The sequence below is a fragment of the Glossina fuscipes genome, unplaced genomic scaffold (assembly GCF_014805625.2).
Source record: "Glossina fuscipes isolate IAEA_lab_2018 unplaced genomic scaffold, Yale_Gfus_2 224, whole genome shotgun sequence".
Taxonomy (NCBI): Eukaryota; Metazoa; Arthropoda; class Insecta; order Diptera; family Glossinidae; genus Glossina; species Glossina fuscipes.
Window position 1 is genome coordinate 168481 of NW_023998567.1, and position 19205 is coordinate 187685.

At 34.6% G+C, this 19205-nt stretch overlaps 1 protein-coding gene, 2 long non-coding RNA genes and 1 pseudogene across 4 annotated transcripts; 2 read left to right on the forward strand and 2 right to left on the reverse strand.

Annotated features, from left to right (window-relative positions):
* Nucleotides 1-433: 433 nt before the first annotated feature.
* LOC119642498 lies at nucleotides 434-2240 on the reverse strand. 2 transcript variants are annotated; one of them, XM_038041642.1, is made up of 5 exons: nucleotides 1959-2240; nucleotides 1752-1893; nucleotides 1273-1694; nucleotides 714-1217; nucleotides 434-647 (listed from the first exon to the last, which is right to left on the reverse strand). In XM_038041642.1, the coding sequence occupies exons 1-5, from the start codon at nucleotides 2089-2091 to the stop codon at nucleotides 529-531; spliced, it is 1320 nt and encodes a 439-aa protein (XP_037897570.1). In that variant the 5' UTR covers nucleotides 2092-2240; the 3' UTR covers nucleotides 434-528. The 2 variants fall into 2 exon arrangements, with proteins under 2 accessions (XP_037897570.1, XP_037897569.1); XM_038041641.1 differs by having other exon boundaries at nucleotides 434-1217.
* A 273-nt stretch (nucleotides 2241-2513) lies between these two features.
* On the forward strand, nucleotides 2514-3179 carry LOC119642520. Its single transcript, XR_005248072.1, has 3 exons — nucleotides 2514-2598; nucleotides 2657-2977; nucleotides 3037-3179. It is a non-coding gene; the product is annotated as an uncharacterized LOC119642520 (long non-coding RNA).
* Nucleotides 3180-7032: 3853 nt separating this feature from the next.
* LOC119642481 lies at nucleotides 7033-8746 on the forward strand (annotated as a pseudogene).
* Nucleotides 8747-9472: 726 nt separating this feature from the next.
* LOC119642511 lies at nucleotides 9473-11557 on the reverse strand. Its single transcript, XR_005248065.1, has 3 exons — nucleotides 11323-11557; nucleotides 9812-10114; nucleotides 9473-9761 (listed from the first exon to the last, which is right to left on the reverse strand). It is a non-coding gene; the product is annotated as an uncharacterized LOC119642511 (long non-coding RNA).
* Nucleotides 11558-19205: the final 7648 nt, after the last annotated feature.

A 19205-nucleotide genomic window follows, 5' to 3' on the forward strand; every position in this document is an offset into this window, starting at 1 on the left:
TGTATTTAATTGTCATCCATTCTTACAACTAAAAATTAAATAAAAAAACTTTTCTCTCAGATACTTCCAGAATAAAAGGCAATTGACTAATAGGAATGAAAAAGCAATCAAAAAACACTATTAAATGAACCACAACTAAAAATTTAGGTTCAGATCATCGACTACCCCTTTCTTATTTATAATCGCAATTTCACTTTCAGTGAGGGATTTTTCTTATGTGGTTAAATGCTGCCCTTTGATTACAACAAGCCCTTTCCAAAAGCAATAGCGTAGATATTAAAAAAATTCGGTTCAGACCGAACGTAACTTTTTATTGGAAAAGAACCAATCTTAAACTAAACAAGTACATACTTCGTAAAGTCTAAAATAGAGAAATGATTTCTTTTACTACAGTATCGGGCTTTTAAATTAAAATGTACATGAAAAACAATTATTTAAATGCGAATGAAGTGGTTAGAAACAAAAAGCAAAGTGCTTTTAAAATATAAAACGTATATTTAAATATAAGCAATACCATCAAATGTTGCACTACTGCTCAAATTCTTCGCTTTGTATGTCAATAATAGCTCTCAATATGCCTAATTCCAATTTAGCAGCAGACCGTGGACGCAAACGATTCATAACGTTGGCTACATAAAGACCCAACGCTTCATGGCGAGACGAATTACAAAGGTTCTTAAAGAAAGTGGGTGGCAATGAATTTTCAAAATTACCTAAATTTATTATTTCTGAATTGTTAGTCACTTTGCCGTTAGTATTCGCAGTGTCGAAAATGATATCACTACGAAAGTCAATTTCTTCCAAACGTGGCGAGAAGCCGTTAATAGATGCAGAAGCAACGGGTGGTGCACCAGACGAGGATGACCCACCAGTTGTAGTTATTATTCCATTGACTAAATTGCTAGATGAGGGTGCCGCTGGTATAGTGATAACGTTAATACTTGATGCAGTAGTAATATTATCCTGATGCGCGCTTGTATTAATGGATTCCGGTCTCTCTTGTTTAATTTGAATTAACTGATTTGGGTTATTTATAAGAGAAGATTGGGAAACACCCTTTGTTCCTAATGAACCATGATCAGACGTTTGTGAAGTTTGCTGTTGATGTAATTGAATTAATTTCTTATTCAGGGGTGTAGAGGGCTGATCTTCTGACAATTTACGTTTTAACGATTCGGGTAACTGGATTGTTTTGCCTACCTCCAACAAACGACTTCCTAAGTAATAAAAATATTGCTACAAGCATTTAATTATTGCAATGACCATTATTACCTGGCACAGATTTAGTGGATACATGAGTAAAAGACCTGTTGTTAATAGTTTGACCTTGGTTACCTGTCGTAAATTGAGTCTTTTTCATAGTTACGCCTTTTTTTTGTAAAGCAGCTGCAGTAGACGCTGAAACTTTTGAAGTGTTCGTTAAATTTGTTCGAGGTACATTAGAAGCCATGGAATTTAAAAGCTTGGTAGAGTGGATCTGATCAGATTGAGTAGAAGCAATTGCATTACGATTTACGCTTTTCATTAAAGTTTTATCTTCTTTATCTGGCGATGTTACAAAGCTGCTTGATTTCAAAGGATTCTCCATTTCAGAACCCGATTCATTTGAAGTCACTGGTGGAGCAGAAGACTCCTCCTCTTCTTGTACCTCCAACATCTCATATTCCTCGTCTTCCTCTAAAGGAATGTTATCTCTGTGGAAAAACTTTTTGTGAGTGGATATTACGTTGACTAGAAGAGATTAAACTTACTCTTCCTTCATTTCCGTTTTAATCTCAATTTTCTGATGAATTTTATCCATTATTGCATACAGTTTCCATGCAGAGTTCTCCTTTCCCTTTTCTTGTTCATATTTCTTTTGCAACACTTTAAATATGGAACGCGACTCATGTACTGTAATAACCCAATTAGTACATTAAATTCATTTCACATTTCGAACCGCCAATTTTTTTTCTTACCAGACAAACTGTTGTTCTTACCCACTCTTAACCAAGCATCATCTACCTCTTTTTTCGTCGCGCCAGGATAGTTAGGATGCAACACTTTTTCACGGGCTATATCATTCAATATTTTATCCAGTTGTATAGGCATTTTTTGCAGATTTCACAAGTATTTTTGACGTCAGAACGCTCACACGCAACGCTCTTTTAAATCTTTCACTATAAAAATTACTTCAACTAAGAAAGGAATTTAAGTATTGTTTGTCGTACGCTTCGTTTTTGCGAATTCTTCTTTGCTATGGCGGCTGTGAGTGTTGCCATAACTCGTAACTGTGTAGAGGTTCTGTAGCGTTATTGCCACAATGTAGGATTAAAGATTGGCATTCATCAAAATGACCCTTGGGGACTACTGAAAATAAGCCTTGGCTACGTGTTCGTGGTAAATAGTTAGCATTGAAACAAACAAGAGCTTTCTTTGATTAGTGAAAGGAATAATTATGTGAAGTGAGTTCAAATGCTAATGGATAATAATTGACTTTACTAATTAGGCGAAACAAAGAGAATGTTTGAACGTAAAAATATGAAAGACATTATTCAAGCGAACTATGAAGAGACAACAACGATCGGTCCGCAAGGTCCTGACTTACTATATAAACTTGTAAGTGGCTTGATATATAAAATTTATTAGAAACGTTTCAACTGATCGTTCACTTCAGCACTGAATGCAAGAGTTTTTCCACATTGCTGTGAGTATTGCTGTGTCAGGAATCCACGTTAATGCTCACTTATGGATTATGATTTCTCCAATAATTAGCTCGCATAGTCGCCCTTCTTCATACATTATCGATCTCCAAGCTGTGGAAAATCATTTAGGAAGCAAGCAGGACTCCATAGAAAAATTTAGCACTTTTTAACATATATGAATGGAAGTAAATAATTGACGGTTTTTACCACGCCCGGGATCTTCCTTACTGTATCGGTGCAATAGATGGCTATTTCGTTTTACAAATCTGGATTATCTTTTTATAATTACAGAAGTAAGCACGTTGTATTAAAAAGAAGTAAATACTTTATAAAATATATGACATATATACAGTTTTAGCAGAATGGCGTATGTAATTTAAGGAATTCATTATTCGCGCAACGTATATTGAGCAGCAAACGTGATATTCCTTAACCAAGCTCTCTTCCAACAGGCTAAATTTTGTAATTTACTTTTCCACTAATTTTCATATTTATTGACTGCCTACATTTTGGGACTCTTACTTTAATTGATTCTTGTATGATTTGAAAATTACCCTCCAACATAATACATTATAATTAGGGAATTTAAAAAATAATTTTTAAAATTGTCATTATTGATTGTTTTTCATGTCTTACAAAATAATATATAGTATAAATCTAAATTTAAAATCAAAAAATTTTAAAAATATGATGTAAACATTGTTTGAAGTGAATCGTCTGTATTTCTTCCTCGTGTTTCTTATTTTGTTTGTTTATAAGCATATGATGTGCTAATCACCACATTGACCAGTTAAAAAATGATCTACTTGAAATCCCACCGTTAGAAACTATATCAAGCATCAATGTACTTAATGCTACAATGCAAAAAGTCCTATCTATTATACCGTTGAAAAAGTAAAAAGAAGTAAGCCGGCATAAATATAAAAAATAATTTTATTTGCGAAGGAGAAATACGGAAATCGATAACCATACAAACAAACGCAACAAATATTGTGTTTCGAGTTTTTGTCAGTTGGCGCCATGAAAAAATTTCTGGAAATTCCCTAGCAGTAAACATTCGTCGCTTCTCAGAAATTCTTTGGGGGTAAGACAAACTTTCAGCGTGGAACGTTTCACTAGTTCAAGAAAAATAATCAGCGGGGTGTGTGGGCGCGCAATTGAGCAAAATTTCAGGGAATTTCACAAAACCTTTTGCATAACTTCATTTCTTCAGTGTTTCTTGTTGGTCAATTGCAAAAGAAATGGAGGTGACGTTGTCTCTTATCACGCACTACTTGTACCTGTAACCAAAAAACCGCCGAAGGGCGCCAAGAAAAGGCAAATTTGAAATGTTTTGTTTTGGTTCAACTGTTTGTAAAAAAAAAACGAAAAAGTTTTCTTTGAGGTACTTTTGTTTTTCGTTTGCAGACCATTCCATTTTATCCGGAAACTATTTGATTTTTTATTTTGATTTTCTGGATAAGTTATACAAAACACTTTTATATAGAGGCACTTGAGTTCTATATGGTATTCAATTTGTACTAGAAATTTCTTTAAGAACTTTAGTTTTCAAAAACATTTTTCACTTTCTTAACATTTGCCTAAATGAGAAAAAATCGTATAGTCGCTTCTCTAGCATCTTATGGATTTGTTGCAGCAAAGCGACATGAGCTGCATATTTTTGTTATTGTGTGTGTGGAAATTTTTTTGAAATTTATTTTATTTTCTATTTGCAGCTATATTTTCCTATAAATACAGCTCCAAAGAACAAATACTAACGCAATGCGCAAGCTACTTTACCTACGTCTAATCTAACAGTTTTGAGAGAACATTTCTCGCATCTTTGCGCATATATATAGCAAAAAAAGTCGAAACTCGAAAATGAAACCTAGTTGACACCACACGTAGTCGGTGGTGAGATATAGTTATAAATCTCAGATATAGTTATATATCTGACCATATTTAATTAGTTTTGTTTCATTTGTTTATGGAATGTGGCTAAGCTAGTTGGGCAGGATAAAGCGAAACCCATGCTCTGCACGAGCATTTTACAATATAGCGCCTAGAACAGAAAGCAAGTTGTGATATTATCAAGTTTTTCTAAACTTAATTTGCTTTATACATATTTTTTCTATAACTTATGTTGATCGCACATATAAGAATACCATCTAACACCAAAATAAAAACGGGGGAAATTTGTTTCAATATCTTCTATGATAATGTATACCCGCCTTAATGTACTTTTTGTTTTAAAAATTAGCATGCCTTTTCTTGCGCACAGCGTGAAAGAAACCAAAGGATTGCAGTTGCGATAATCACTTTTTATTCATATATGTTTAATAGCTTAAATCAGTTACTATAACAAACCAAAAAACAACTGGAGTGATTGTTGCATTAGTATTGGTGTTTTTAATAGTTAGCGCTGCAACTTTTCATAAGATTGGTAGGCATATAAGTTTCTTTTGTGGTTTTTCATTTGGTTTGACGAATTTGCTTTTTAATTTTTAATGGCTCAAGTTTTATTGGTATACGTATAACTTTTCCATATATTAGTGAAAGATTCCAAGTTCTAACGAGAGAAAGAGCGTGAATCCTTTTTTAAAATACAAGCGTACGTATAATGAGCTTAAGACTCTTGAGTAATCAGTCGTAAAGCTGCAAGAACATCCCAAACCTTATCGGGATGTGGCTTGTGATCTCTCCGCTCCATCATCAAACCTTGCGACTCGTCGTCAATTATAGTTCCACTGTCAATGGTGGTTCCATTCTCGGTAGATTTAATGGACTACGATCGCCGAATCCTAACAATCGCCCAAGTCCGATCAGACTAATCACGTTGATATCCATTCATGGCGGGATACAATTAGAGATGAACCCCTGAATTTCCGTCTGTTTCTGGTAAGCCGTCTATTGACGAGGGCAACCCATTCCTCTCTGGAGAGTCTATTGGTGGCGGGTTGTCGACCCCGGTACATGTTATATGTTATCTGTAGATGATCGGCACCTTCTGTTGCTATTCGTAAAGCACTTGTATGAATATATATGGAAAGAGAATATTCTTTTTATTTTTGAAAATAGGGTAAAATCGAATCCCACGCCTATAAAAATTGTATAAAACTATTCAAGAGACGTACAAGGGGAGATGAATTTATATTTTTGATACATTTATATATACAACATTATATATTATATTTCAAGCACTTCAAGTACAAAAAAAAAAAAAACTTAATCTTGTTGTAGTTGTTATGCTAAGGCGTTGCGTTTCAGACTAGAAAAGCGTGATTGACCATTTCTTACTTATTACATCTTATCATGGCTGAAAGATAGTTTTCATTTAATTACTCAATTGTCTTTAGTAGATGCGGCATATGAAAACTTACATTAATAACAGTTAAAATGGACATTTATACGTGCGAATACTTTCGCCCAGCAAACCAGGTCACTTTGCAATCTAATCATGCGCTTTTTAGTTTTGTGAATTTATGACAGATATCTTTGACTTGTCACGTCTTTCACGTCTTCCATTAAGTATATTCCTAAGACTTTAATAAACCCTCTTGATTTAATTTTTGAAAAAATTTTAAATATTAAAAAAAAACTTCTTTGGTGTTTACTTGACGATCTTATTTATCCGCGGTCAAAATTGAAATGACCGATTGTATGAAAGAGAGAAAGAAATGCACGTCTGCAAAATTTCTGCTAATTTACAGAAACCGTTATCAGCTTTCATTGAATATATGAAAACACATAGTTATTAAAAAAAAAATAGCAGAATTGAAAAGCATTGCCATCCTAAATACTTCTTTTGACAGTGGTAGGGAGATGAAACAAAATGTGGAAATGAAAAAATTTGTACTTATTTTAATTTTTTTTTTTTTAGGATTCTAATTTCTCAAGAGTACCGACATCTGTTCAGGAACTTATTGATAAAGATTATATACGCTGGCGAAATATCAATGAATTTATAGATAAATCAAAATCGTTCGTAGAGTTTTACCATGCCTATTACGACCTAGACCTTGAACACAAATTTATATGGGCAGACATTGGACGGACGGGCTGGCAGATGGACGGACAAAAGTACAAACGGACAGACGGAGAGGCGAAGAGAAAGGCTCTTTTGTAATTTTTCCGTCCATCACCATAGAATGATGCGTTTGCAAGAGGGAAACTTGAGAGTGTATACATTCCTGATCAGCATCTAATTATAAATCGATTTATGTACGTCCGGCTAGCTGTCTGCCCATCTATGTGATCTTTGTTTGTCTCTTGGCCACAAAAATGAAGCTGGCAGTAAACTGCTATTGCGCAGAAGCTGAAAGACTTTTCCTATTTATTTCTTCTCCTATAACTATAAACTGCAGAGGAAATGCTTTTTGTGCAGACGCCACCGCCACTACACAAGTCCATGAGTTGATTTACCTTCAATGCGATGCTACTTATGATGAACTTTTAGAAGTTGCGAATGTATGGAAACATGACGGTGAGATTCTGCAAAACAACCAGGACGGTTTAGAGAAAATTGTAGGTGAACACTCATTCCCATAGATATACGTTACAAACAATCACTAAACGCGTTTTATATTTAAGATCATCGATTATAATCGTTTAACTGCACACAATGTAACGATGCTAGATGGCAAGTAGTAGATATTGGAAAAACGAAAGCCCTTATAGAATGGATGGATGGTGCGAATAACAGACGGCCTATACGTTATTATAATATATTAGGCCGCACTAATTGGAATCGTACATGGGTAAATGTGTCAATTTCATGTGCTTGCCGTTACACAAGTAGACAGCAAGCCGAAATTTCAAATTTAACTCCGTGGTCATCCTATGAATTTAGTATTGCCGCAGTTAACGATTTGGGTATAGGCACGCCTTCTACCCCATTTCCTATATATAGCACACACGAAGACAGGTAGGATTTATTATCAAGAGTAAACCATTGCTTTACCAATTTCTTAATGGCAGGCCCTATATTGCTTCTAAAAATGTGGGTGGAGGGAGCGGTAAGATTGGCGATCTGACCATTACCTGGGATTTACTACCTCAAGAACAGCACAGCCATGGAATATACTACAAAGTGTTTTGGCGTCTGAAAGGCAAATTGGAATGGGCTTCAGAAATTATTAAGCGTCAAGACAATATAGGAATGGCTGTGGCAAACATACCGCTTAATAATTACTACACTGAATACGAGGTTAAAGTTCAAGCTTTAAACAAGGTGGGCAAAGGACCAGAAAGTGAAGTAGTAGTTCTATACTCAGCCGAAAACATGCCTCTAGTAGCTCCTCAAAAACCGAAACCTCCGCTTTCAACTCGACCGCTTTCAATGTTACTTGGGAGCCGATCGAGTTAACACGCGAAAATATAAGAGGAAACTTATAGGTCATCGCGTAAGTAATATTTATATCCAGAATTATAAATTGAACTAACGATACGGATATCATCTAGATAAACTATTGGAAAACTATGCAGGAAGAAGAAGATGAGGTGTATTACTTATCACGGACTACACGTAATTGGGGTTTAATTGTAGGTTTAAAACCTGATACCTATTATTTTGTCAAAGTGATGGCATATAACGCGGCTGGAGAGGGACCAGAAAGCGAACGAGCCGAAGGTAACGATAATTATAAAGCTAATTAATAGACATATGTCCGTAATGTAAAGGAAATCTTTAATTATAGAGCGCACGTACCGTAAAGCTCCACAAAAGCCTCCTTCGTCTGTTCATATTTACGGCATTAACCCTTCAACTGTGCGAGTTGTTTGGCGTTATGTTTCACTAGCTCAGGACGAAGAGCACATTGAAGGGTATAAAGTGCGGGTCTGGGAAAGTGATCAAAACGTGATCACGGCCAAAGACACAATTGTAGCAATAGGTAAAAAATTGGAAGCATATTTTACTACAATACTAAACAAGGTTACAATATGCGTGTTCTGGCCTATAGTAACGGTGGGGACGGCCCTACCATTCGTTTCCAAATGGGTATGTTCTACTTTTGATGAAAATTTATTTTTTGCTTAAGTTACGCTTATTCTTCCTCCGCTTTGCAGGCAAGACCACTTTGTAATTTTGGTAATTAGCTCATGTTTTTTCTTACTCGAAAGTTAACAAGTTGCAATCAAAAAAGTTCACCTTATCGGTTATCAAGTTCGTCCACTCCATTAATTTTTTAGGACTTGTAGTAAAACTAACCGTAAAATAAATTTTACAAAATAATATTAAATATATGTAAATAAAAAATCGTCACAAGTTTTGTATAAATTGTTTCTATTTACTTTTTTAAATTGAATTTTCTTCTCATTAACCACTACAAATACAACAACGATGAATATTCTCTCGCATTTTCCATACATATAATGAGAAAAGGCACCATGCCCACATTAAAGAAGAATATAATTTTCTTGCTTGTCTACATTTATTCTACTTTAAACAATTGCGTGTAAGTCCACGAAATCCAATAATTTCTCTAAAGCTCATTTTTAGAGGGGAAGAACGTTTAACGAAATTGGTAAATGAAAGCAAAAAGGAAAAGCAGCAGAAGAACGAGTGTGGCACATGCGTCAATAAAACAAATCGTAAAAAATTTCGGTTCATGTTTATCTATTTCTAGAAATATTTCTGGATATTGTAAATAGCCAACATCTTAAATTTAGTAAAGAGTTTCTTATGACCACATATTTAAACATTTTGAACCTTGTTCTTTGAATCCTCTTATATAAATGTCTGCTTCCCACCATTCATTTGTTTTATATAAGATATTTTTGCATGTATTAGAATTGCTATCGGCCTCAATAGCCGCGTTGTCTTCCAAGTGTAAATCCATGAAATGCTTATATACTTGTAAGTCTTTGCAGCAATCTTAACTCGTCAAACTTGTATTGCCTTTATGTAATAAATGAATCTGTACATCTTTACAGCTTGGAGGCAACGTACAAAACTCCTTAGGAATCATATCAACCTTTGCATTTGAGATCGTCTTTAAATCTATTATTTGTTTCGAAATTTCCAGTTCTAAATACATATTAGTAGGATTTAGGTTAGACGAAAAGATTGTATAAAGATCCGGATGAGTTAGCAACGAACTATAAAAACAAACAATAATAATGTTGGTTTGTTATACGAGCCTACCTACAGTAACGTTTAGTTTAAATTGCCGATAGCCATGGCATTTTGTTCATGGGAGTGGTTACTTGAAATTGCCTCTGTTGGTATGTGTATTGTGTACGCTTCTTTCGGTGTATATGTAGTAGAACCAAACAAAATCCTCAAACTTTTAATGCATTTACTTTTTTTTTACAAATTTTTAGGTGTTATTGCCGCAATCTGTGATGAGGTACGGGATACTCTTTTTCAAAAAGTAAGATCTATAGAATTTTTGTGGCCATAGTTAAATGGTTACTTCTTATGTATCGCTAGTTCTCTCGTAGCTCTAAACCTGAAAAACGTGACATATTTATTTTGTTGTTTTATACAAATTAAGCAATCGCTAGTTATGAGAAATCTGTATGTGTAATTAACCATCTTATCTGAGATCAAAACTTGTTATAAATATTTATTTTATCATGCCCTCAAGCGATACCCTGTCGGAAAGCAGGAATGCAACATAATTCATCCAAGTTTGCTTTATTCTAAAATTACAGAAATGCGTAAAACGTTGTCTAGAGTAAATAATTGTATAATTGCACGCGCTTGCACAAGTTTGTGTTTGTCATTTAGAAAGATTCCTTTCCTTTCAGTTTATAAATTAGTGCAGTTGGCGGATTTTCGCAGATTATTTAAATAGAGTCAAAGTCATATAGTTCCACTTTTCGTTTTCTATTGCAAATGTACTAAAAAGCGGAGCATATTATTGTTCAAATGTAACAAATAACTTTTACACTCAAATATACTTATTTTGTGGAGAAAGTACGTTTCATCTGACCACACCGCTATAGATCTAGACATTGGCAAGCAATACTTTTATTACATTGTACGAACTGTTAACTCGATTTATTGCTAATATTTCAGTAACCTTCATCGATCGATTATCGCTGGAAATGTTATTTTGTGACTCAACGAATGAGCGTTTAGAAATGTTTATCTCAATTCTGATATTTACGCTGATTGAGAATATGCGTACTTTACAGTATGCCTGCTGCGTATTTCAATTCGACAAATTTAGGGCATCATCCGCGAAAAAATTAAAGATATACTGCTTTGTTATAAACGTTTGCTCTACGAAGCTTTCAGTATGTACTTTCCTTCGATTCAAACTTCTGACTTCATGAAAAGGACGCTTTCTGAATTTGAAATCGCTTTTGACGCGAATTCAAAAAGATTTCCTATTTTATGACATTTAAGTCTTACGGTGCAAATACTCCTTCAAATTAATTGAATTATTATAATTAATTTGATTAAAATAAATCTAAGCGAATTAAACTATTTAAATATGTGTATATATGTTTATAATAATAAGTAAAACAATAATATTAATATTATAAATTATGTTAATTAAGAGCGGCTTAAATAACTATTAGTCTATAAATTAATAAAATTTTAGATAGTTTTTATAAATCGTTTATCATACCGTGATTAGCTTTTTTATAAAACACATAAAACCGGCGAATTTTTTATCATTTTTAAATAATCAGAGTTTATACTTACAATGCGCACTCCGTAATAGGTAAAAAAATGTCAATAAATTAAAAATAAATAAATCAAAACAGCAATTAACTAAAAAAAATATTTCGTATGAATGCTATTCGTGATAAAATTAGCTTGATTTAATTTACATGAAACATAAGGATAACTTTAAGAGTACCTATTGCCGAGTGTATAATATAATAATGTAACCAAATCAAAATAATACAATTGTAGGAATTAAATGAAGTGTTAAGAAATTATATAAAGCTAAAAGAGAACAAAAGTGAAACTCAATGTCTTAACGAAGTTATTTAATATGTTTGTATTTTTTTTTCAATTTTCAAATATATATATATATAAAAACTATAATTAAAAACGTTTAAAAAAAAACTTTAAATATCTGTTATTAAAGCAAGGCGATGGCGTTGCATTAGTTATTTCTTTACTTCGTCGTAACAGACTGATTTATCATAATTTTCTGTAGGCAAATTTAAAAAAAAGCCATTAACAGATATTTTAATATGTATATTATTCATAACCAAGGTTGGATTTCAGGATGATTTATCAACGTATATGTATGCTTCCGGTATATACAAAGGTCAATGTATAATAATGAACCGACTACCCAAAGTGTGTTTGGACGCCTATCCGTCTGTCCCAGCTCATATGTAACTGGTACTCTTTCGGCCAATTCAAGGACGTTCATTGCCTTATAAGTATCATTGATAATAAGTCATTTTGTGCCGGTTCAATTATGTGTGATCCATCTACACTCATCCGTTATTGGAAAGGAATCGTGGGCTCTTTTTAATCAAATATTTGTCATAAAGACACTCTCCTGAATAACTTAATTTAAGCGAGCAGACAATCCATCACAAGTCCGGCGTCAGAAGATCTATAATTCATTGCAGCTTGCATAATTATGGGTGAAATAAAAATTTTTGTAACTTGTTCGTACATTTCCTGGAATTCGGAGACATATGGTTGTCGTGCATTCGTGAAGGCGTTGAAGCATCACTGAAGTTGTTATAGTGCTGGTTGTTTTCAATTTACCTCAGGTATCGTGGAGTTTAAACGTAATGTATGGAACTGATGTCATCATCTGGAAGATGAATCAGATTCACCAATGGACTATCTGGCTCTTTGGCCTGCACTAATATAACTGTATTCCTAATTGCAATACCAGAGTGCTGGACTTAATATTTTCCAACGTATTTGAAGTACGTGTTAACTGCAGTGAGCCCTGTGTTATACAGGAGGACCCTTTTCATCCGACCCTCAACTTCTCCGTTAACGGTATTGCGTTTACCTCTTAGATAACACCAAATTTTAATGCATCTCAACAGGATTATGCCTCGTTTCCTTCGTCCATTACTTCTAATGGTATTTATACTTCTGACGGTCCTGACATTGCGAATTTCTTTGCGAAATTCTTCCAGTTCAACCCCTTACTTGATTGTTATGACCCTACAGCTATCTACCCTCATCAAATTACAGACTTTATTGTGATCTCGCATATTACTATCTTGGAAGATGATAGTTTTCAGAGGCTAAATCAACACAGTACAGTAATTCATCTATTCCTGATGGTATACCTTCATCTATTCTTAACTTTGTGCTGATTTATATGTGGTATTCTGTTATGTTTTAAATATGATTGGTGTGATTAGAAGGATCGCCACGCTGTAAATAGAAGGAAAACAACAGCGCCACGTTATGAACAATACAGAATTGATTTTTCAGTGTTATAAAATGGAAGTCAGGATCATTAAGTTATGAAAAGTAGAAAATCATACAACAATTTCGATCGCCTGAATTTTATTGTTAATACTTAAAAAAAACCATCGTGCATAGCGCAAGCTAAGCATTACGTAAAAAAAAGAAAAAATAAAGGTAGTCAGTGTCGGGATATATGGAAAAACTTATAAAGATTAGTGAAATTGTTGTTTTTTTTTTTTTTACAAAAATTCTGAAAAAAATGGTTAACAAAATTCTTTTATTGGATAAGGGTATTTGCATGATTCAGGCGATTGATATTAATGCGAATAACGGCCTGAGTTGAGCATAGTGCTTCTCAAGAACAACAAACTTGCTCTATTTTTTTAAGCAGAAAACGTGTTTGTCAGTCTAAACAAAATTTTTGTAAAAATAAGAATATAATAGGCGAATTTTTCATGTGTATAGCGACGAAAAATTGAAATATCAAAATAAATATGTAAAAATGTGTGATTAATTATTATGTATACAATTAGATACATACGTAAATATAGATGAATATGTTTATAGATGGATGGAAGTAGAGAAATGTAATTAAAAGAAAAGTGCAAATAACCTATAAGCAGCAACAAGCGCTTCATTAATACCTTGCGATACCATTTTAACCATCGAGATAGAAAACGACTTTTGAAAGTGGCATAGCAAAATTAGAGTGAATGAAGAGTGAATCATTCGAGTTGTTGGCATAGCCGCCATTTCCAATGATCTCTTAAGTGTACGAAAAAGGAGGAACCCCTTATTATAGAAAAGTGTAATTTATTTATTTATTTTATTCCACTTATACAAGAAACTCAACTAAACAAATAACAGTCGAGTTCAATAGGCTCTTAATGCAAAACTAATATTAATTAACAATAAAGTTGAGTAAAAGCATAATAAAACAAATAAGAAGAAAAAAAAAGAAAAGCAAAAAGAAAAAAAAGCATGTACACTATCAGCATAGGAGCACACTTACAACCGGTACAGGACCAAATTGCAAATGAACCCCTAAGCCATCGCAAACATGCATAAGCCTGGCAACCGATAATAAATTGACAATAATTCACTTTCGAAACGTAACGACTTTTTAAGGATAAAACCTAGTTTAAATACGACATAGGTAAATCGCGCGTATTAAGCAATGTTGCTTTAATGGACTTTAAAGAGTCCGATAACGAGAATAAGTGGTAGACGTCGTTTAGGTTCTTGCAAACGACTCTGAGCGGATTGAACAGCTCATAATTAAATTTGCACTGATTAAGCTTAACCAAGATAAAATGCCTAGTGAAGCGGTTAGGGACATTAAAGCTTATTTCACTAAGTAATGAAGGCGAGTCAATAGCATCATTTATTACTTTAATTAGAAAGGAAACGCCAAGAACAAATCTACGTTTCTCAAGAGACGGTAGGGACAATAGAAGCAACCTATATTCATGCGGAGGAAGAGAGACAATCGGATCCCAACCCAAATTTCTAAGGGCAAACAGCAAGAATTGCTTTTGAACAGATTCAATTGAATCTACGTAGCACCTACACGAAGGAGACCACACAACTGAGACATACTCGAGTATGGGTCTAACCAAACACATGTACAGCCTTTTCGTAATGTAGGGATCATCAAGCTCTTTGGACCACCTTTTTATAAAACCAAGCGCGGACCTAGCTTTGCTAATCGGAAGCTCAATATGCAAGTTAAAACGTAACCTATGGTCAAATAGGACGCCTAAATCTGTAATCGAATCGACGTCCTCCAACTTATGCGCATCAATAAAATACTGAGTAATGAATGACTTTCTTCTTGAGAATGAAAGCTTCTTACATTTACTCAGATTTAGTTTCAGGAGATTCAAAGAGCACCATGCAACAAAATTATCCAAATCACCTTGAAGCTGATGTGATTGCGATTCAACAGAGAAGGAAGAAAACAGTTTCACATCATCAGCATACATTAAGATCTGGCTGGAATTAACCACCGATGGGAGATCGTTAATGTATAAACTAAATAAAATGGGACCTAAGTGAATTCCTTGAAGTACGCCAGACGTAACGGGGAATTCATCCGAGGTGATGGAGTTAAACAAAACCCTGAAGGATCTATTGTGCAGATAAGAGCTTATCCATTTCACTAAGTAGGGTGGGAAACCAGAGGCTTGGAGTTTAAAGATAAGTAGTCTATGGTTAACCATATCAAATGCTTTGCTTAAATCAGTGTAAATAACATCTGTGCGAGAGCCACTAGAAAAAGCCTTGAAAACATGACAGGTAAACTCTAACAAGTTGGTGACTGTAGATCGCCCTTTCCGAAAGCCGTGCTGGTGCGGAGAAATATACGAATTAATGGCAAAGGCCAAATGCTGAGTCACAATACGCTCGAACAACTTGGGCAAGACACTCAACTTGGCTATGCCTCTGTAGTTCTCAACAAATTGTCTACTTCCACTCTTGTGGACAGAAATAAGGAAACTACTCTTCCAACATGAAGGGAAAACACCTGAATACAAGGACATGTTAAAAATCTTTGAGATCACACCACACAACTCGACAGCGCAAGATTTAAGTGCACATGATGGAATTCCATCAGGTCCAGGCGAACAACTGTATTTTAGAGAACTCAACCCTTTGAAAACATCATCTTCCGAAATAACCAAGTTAGGTATTGAAACCGAGTTAGTTATAGGATATGGGTAGTTTGCTGATAAATCGAAATTAGCAATCGAAAAGTTACGTCGGAAATACTCAACAAATAGATTTGAGATTTCAAAATCATCCGAGGGACCAGAGCCATTAAAAGAAACATGAGAGGGATATGTGGAAATTTTTCTTTTAGAGTTAACAAATTTAAAGAAGAATTTAGGATTAGCAAACAGAGAGGATTTAACAGATGCAGCATTAGCTAGATTTAATGTATTGTAGAACGATGGCAATAAGCTTTCAATACTACCGGTTGAGAAATTAAGCGTCAGATGTGAAAGACGATGTTTTAGTAATACAATATTGATTTTATGAAAATCATAATAATTATTTAAAAAAGTTTGATTTGGCACATTAAGGCATTTCAACAAACCATCATTAATATGATGAAAGGAAATGCATATTGATGGATGATAAGGATCCTCAGGTAAACTAAAAGGTGGACAACGATTTACGTAAATCTCGGGAAAATTGGCAAAACAGAGATCAAGCAGTCTACCATTACAATTAGGGGTACGATTATATTGACCCAAATTATGATCAAACAATTCACTAAATAACACAACAGCCGTTGAAGTAGGAACCAAATAGCCAGAATTATCAGTGTTACACCAAGTGACTTGAGGCAAATGGAAGTCACCCAATGCAACGACCAAATCGGTGGGTCTAGACCGCTTGGCCACTTCACAAATGAGGGCAGCGTGTTTCCTGTAAATGGAGATATCAGAATTTGGGGGAATATAGGAGCAGGTTATAAATAGATGTTTATCAGGCATATTCGCACGAATAGCGATAAATTCAACGTCAGGAGAAGTGGGAAATTCAATTAAATTGGACGGGACTGACGCAGATATGGCAATTAATACACCACCAGCAATGCGATTTACTCGATCATTTCTAAACACTTGGAAAGAATTATGAAAAAGTTCCGACGAATGTAGATCGGGTTTTAGCCAAGTTTCAGTAAAGGCCAAACAGAAAAATTCCGTGCTCGCAGAATTTAGAAAAGTGGAACGAATTTTCGAATTTAGGCCCCTAACATTTTGATAAATGAGAGATAGTGGGCCTGAAGAAACAATTAGTTTTTTGAAGGCGACAAGACTATTGCCTTGGTATTACGGGGACGATCTCGAGGGATAAATTCCTTAATTAAGGATCCTACTGACCACAGTGATTTGTTTAACAACATATCACTGTTTTCAGTCGGAACTAATATTTTAAAAGAGGAGATTGCCCTAGCTTGAGAAGGAGCCATTTTGAAGATGCTAACACGCTTTAAGTTGACTGATGGGACTTTCGTCGCCAGATAACCTTTTATGTTATCCACCGATGTTTCAGGTGCCAGTCTTGACACAAATATTGCTTTTCTGGGAGGAACTGCCGTCAAGCAAATGTCATTATTTGGAACAGGAGGGGGGTTCACAGTAGGAGAGTTTCGAGTTGGGGAAAATATAGATGGGGTTATCGCCCTTTTACCGGCAGCTTGTGAGACTTGCCCAGTCTGGTGACCAGCATTCACACGCGAACAGCCAGGAGGAGAGGATGACTTATTTTTCTCTTCATTACTTTTAGGCGATGGCACTTGATTAGAGTGAGTGGCGGCTCTGGGCGGAGATACCCTTGCCACTTCAGCATAGCTTAAAACCGATGGAAGTGCCGGTTTGTTTGTAAATGTTTTGCTACCAACCGACTCAGCAATATCGGAAAAATTACTATTCATTTTAGAGTTAGAGGGAGCGGTAACTTGTACCAACGAATTAGATTTGGAGAAAGCCAGAGGTGACGTCCCACACGCTACGCTACGAGTAGAAGATGAGTGTCCAATAAAGCGACACTCATCAAACCTAGACTTAATGAGCTCAAACTTATTCCACAAGGAGCCGAGATTTCTACACAATTCCGAGAAACCATAACGGGTCTCCGTGAAAAGTTTATAAAAGTCAATGTCCCGCTGCCTACAGTCAGGACATGACCATCTTAAGCCTTTAGTCGGATCAGCGAATGCGTCAGCAGCACGGCCGAGAATACCGGCACACTTTGCATGACCAAAGCGCTCGCAGAGCCAACAAGAAACGAATCTATCAGAATCCGGGCCTGATTTCGCCCGACAAGGTGTATATAAACACTCCATGTCCTGTCAAAAAGACAGTTGTTGATTATGAAGAACAGACACACAAATCACTAAAAAAAAATCCTGAACATAAAAATTTATCAACCAATTTGTGCAAAACTTCTCTGTTAGGTTGACACTGTAACGAGAGATCACTAGCAACACAAACTCCAAACAGTAAAAAAAATAACAGAGAAAACAAAAAAAAAAAAAGAGAGATTTTTATCAGAGCTCAAAATTTTTGTTTGCAAAAATCAAATGAATCAAATGAAATCGTAAAAGAAAAATATTTCTTTTACTTTGAATTCATTCACTTTCTTCTCAAAGTATATTATAAAATCACACACTATAAGGTAGAATAGCCACGAAATTCAACAAAAAATTAAAATTTTAATTGCCGACACAAAAAATATACGACTATACCGCGCGACAAAGTTGCCAGACTTTGAAACTTTGAGACTAATGAAAATAAATTTGAAGGAAAATGATCATCAGGAATTATTCGCGCTGCATTTTTGAGGTTACCAAATATCTAAAATATACAACAGCAATATTTCATCGCTACGTCATCAATTTCATTATTAGCTTCATCATTGCTAATATCAATGTCATCGTCTGCGCAGCAAACAGTCGTATTTATTTTACGTCTATGGCATATATATATGATTTGTTTAGTACATAAGTACTCATACATATAGAAATTACTTAGTCCGTCTTCTTTTAATTAATGTAGAGATATTGATATTTTATATACATTTATGATATTTTATATATATGTTTCTTTTAATTTTTATTACTTTCAACACAAAAAAAGCAAAATAGCCAAGCTTCGCAATGACACGTGCGATTGTCTCATACAGCCTCTAATTGTCTTAGAGTGACGCTTAAGTTGCGCCCTAAAAGCAATAAAGCCAATAGGACGATGGTTAGAAAGTTACCTAACCATCAATCTGATTTTTAAAAAACAAGCATGGTCAAATAGACTCCAATAAATTTTTTTAAAGTAAACTTTAGCAAATGTAAAAAATTATCGTTGTCAAGAAGAAATCCATTGAAACCTGAATACGTTATCGTTGCGATGTTGTCCGATAGCAAACCTCATTTTAATTGACACGTGGACCAAGAAACAAATAAATAAATATATATATGTGTAAGTATCAACTTACACATATATTCAATGATAAAGTAAACCCTTTCTTAACTTTTGGCCATGCGCATTGATCGCCAATAACATTGTAAAGTACAGTCTAACATTGATTGAAATATGAATTGTTTTTTATATATGTATTGTGACAGCTATTTTTGCCCAAAACCTGGTGTTGGGGTAACTCAGCTCTTTTCTTAGAAA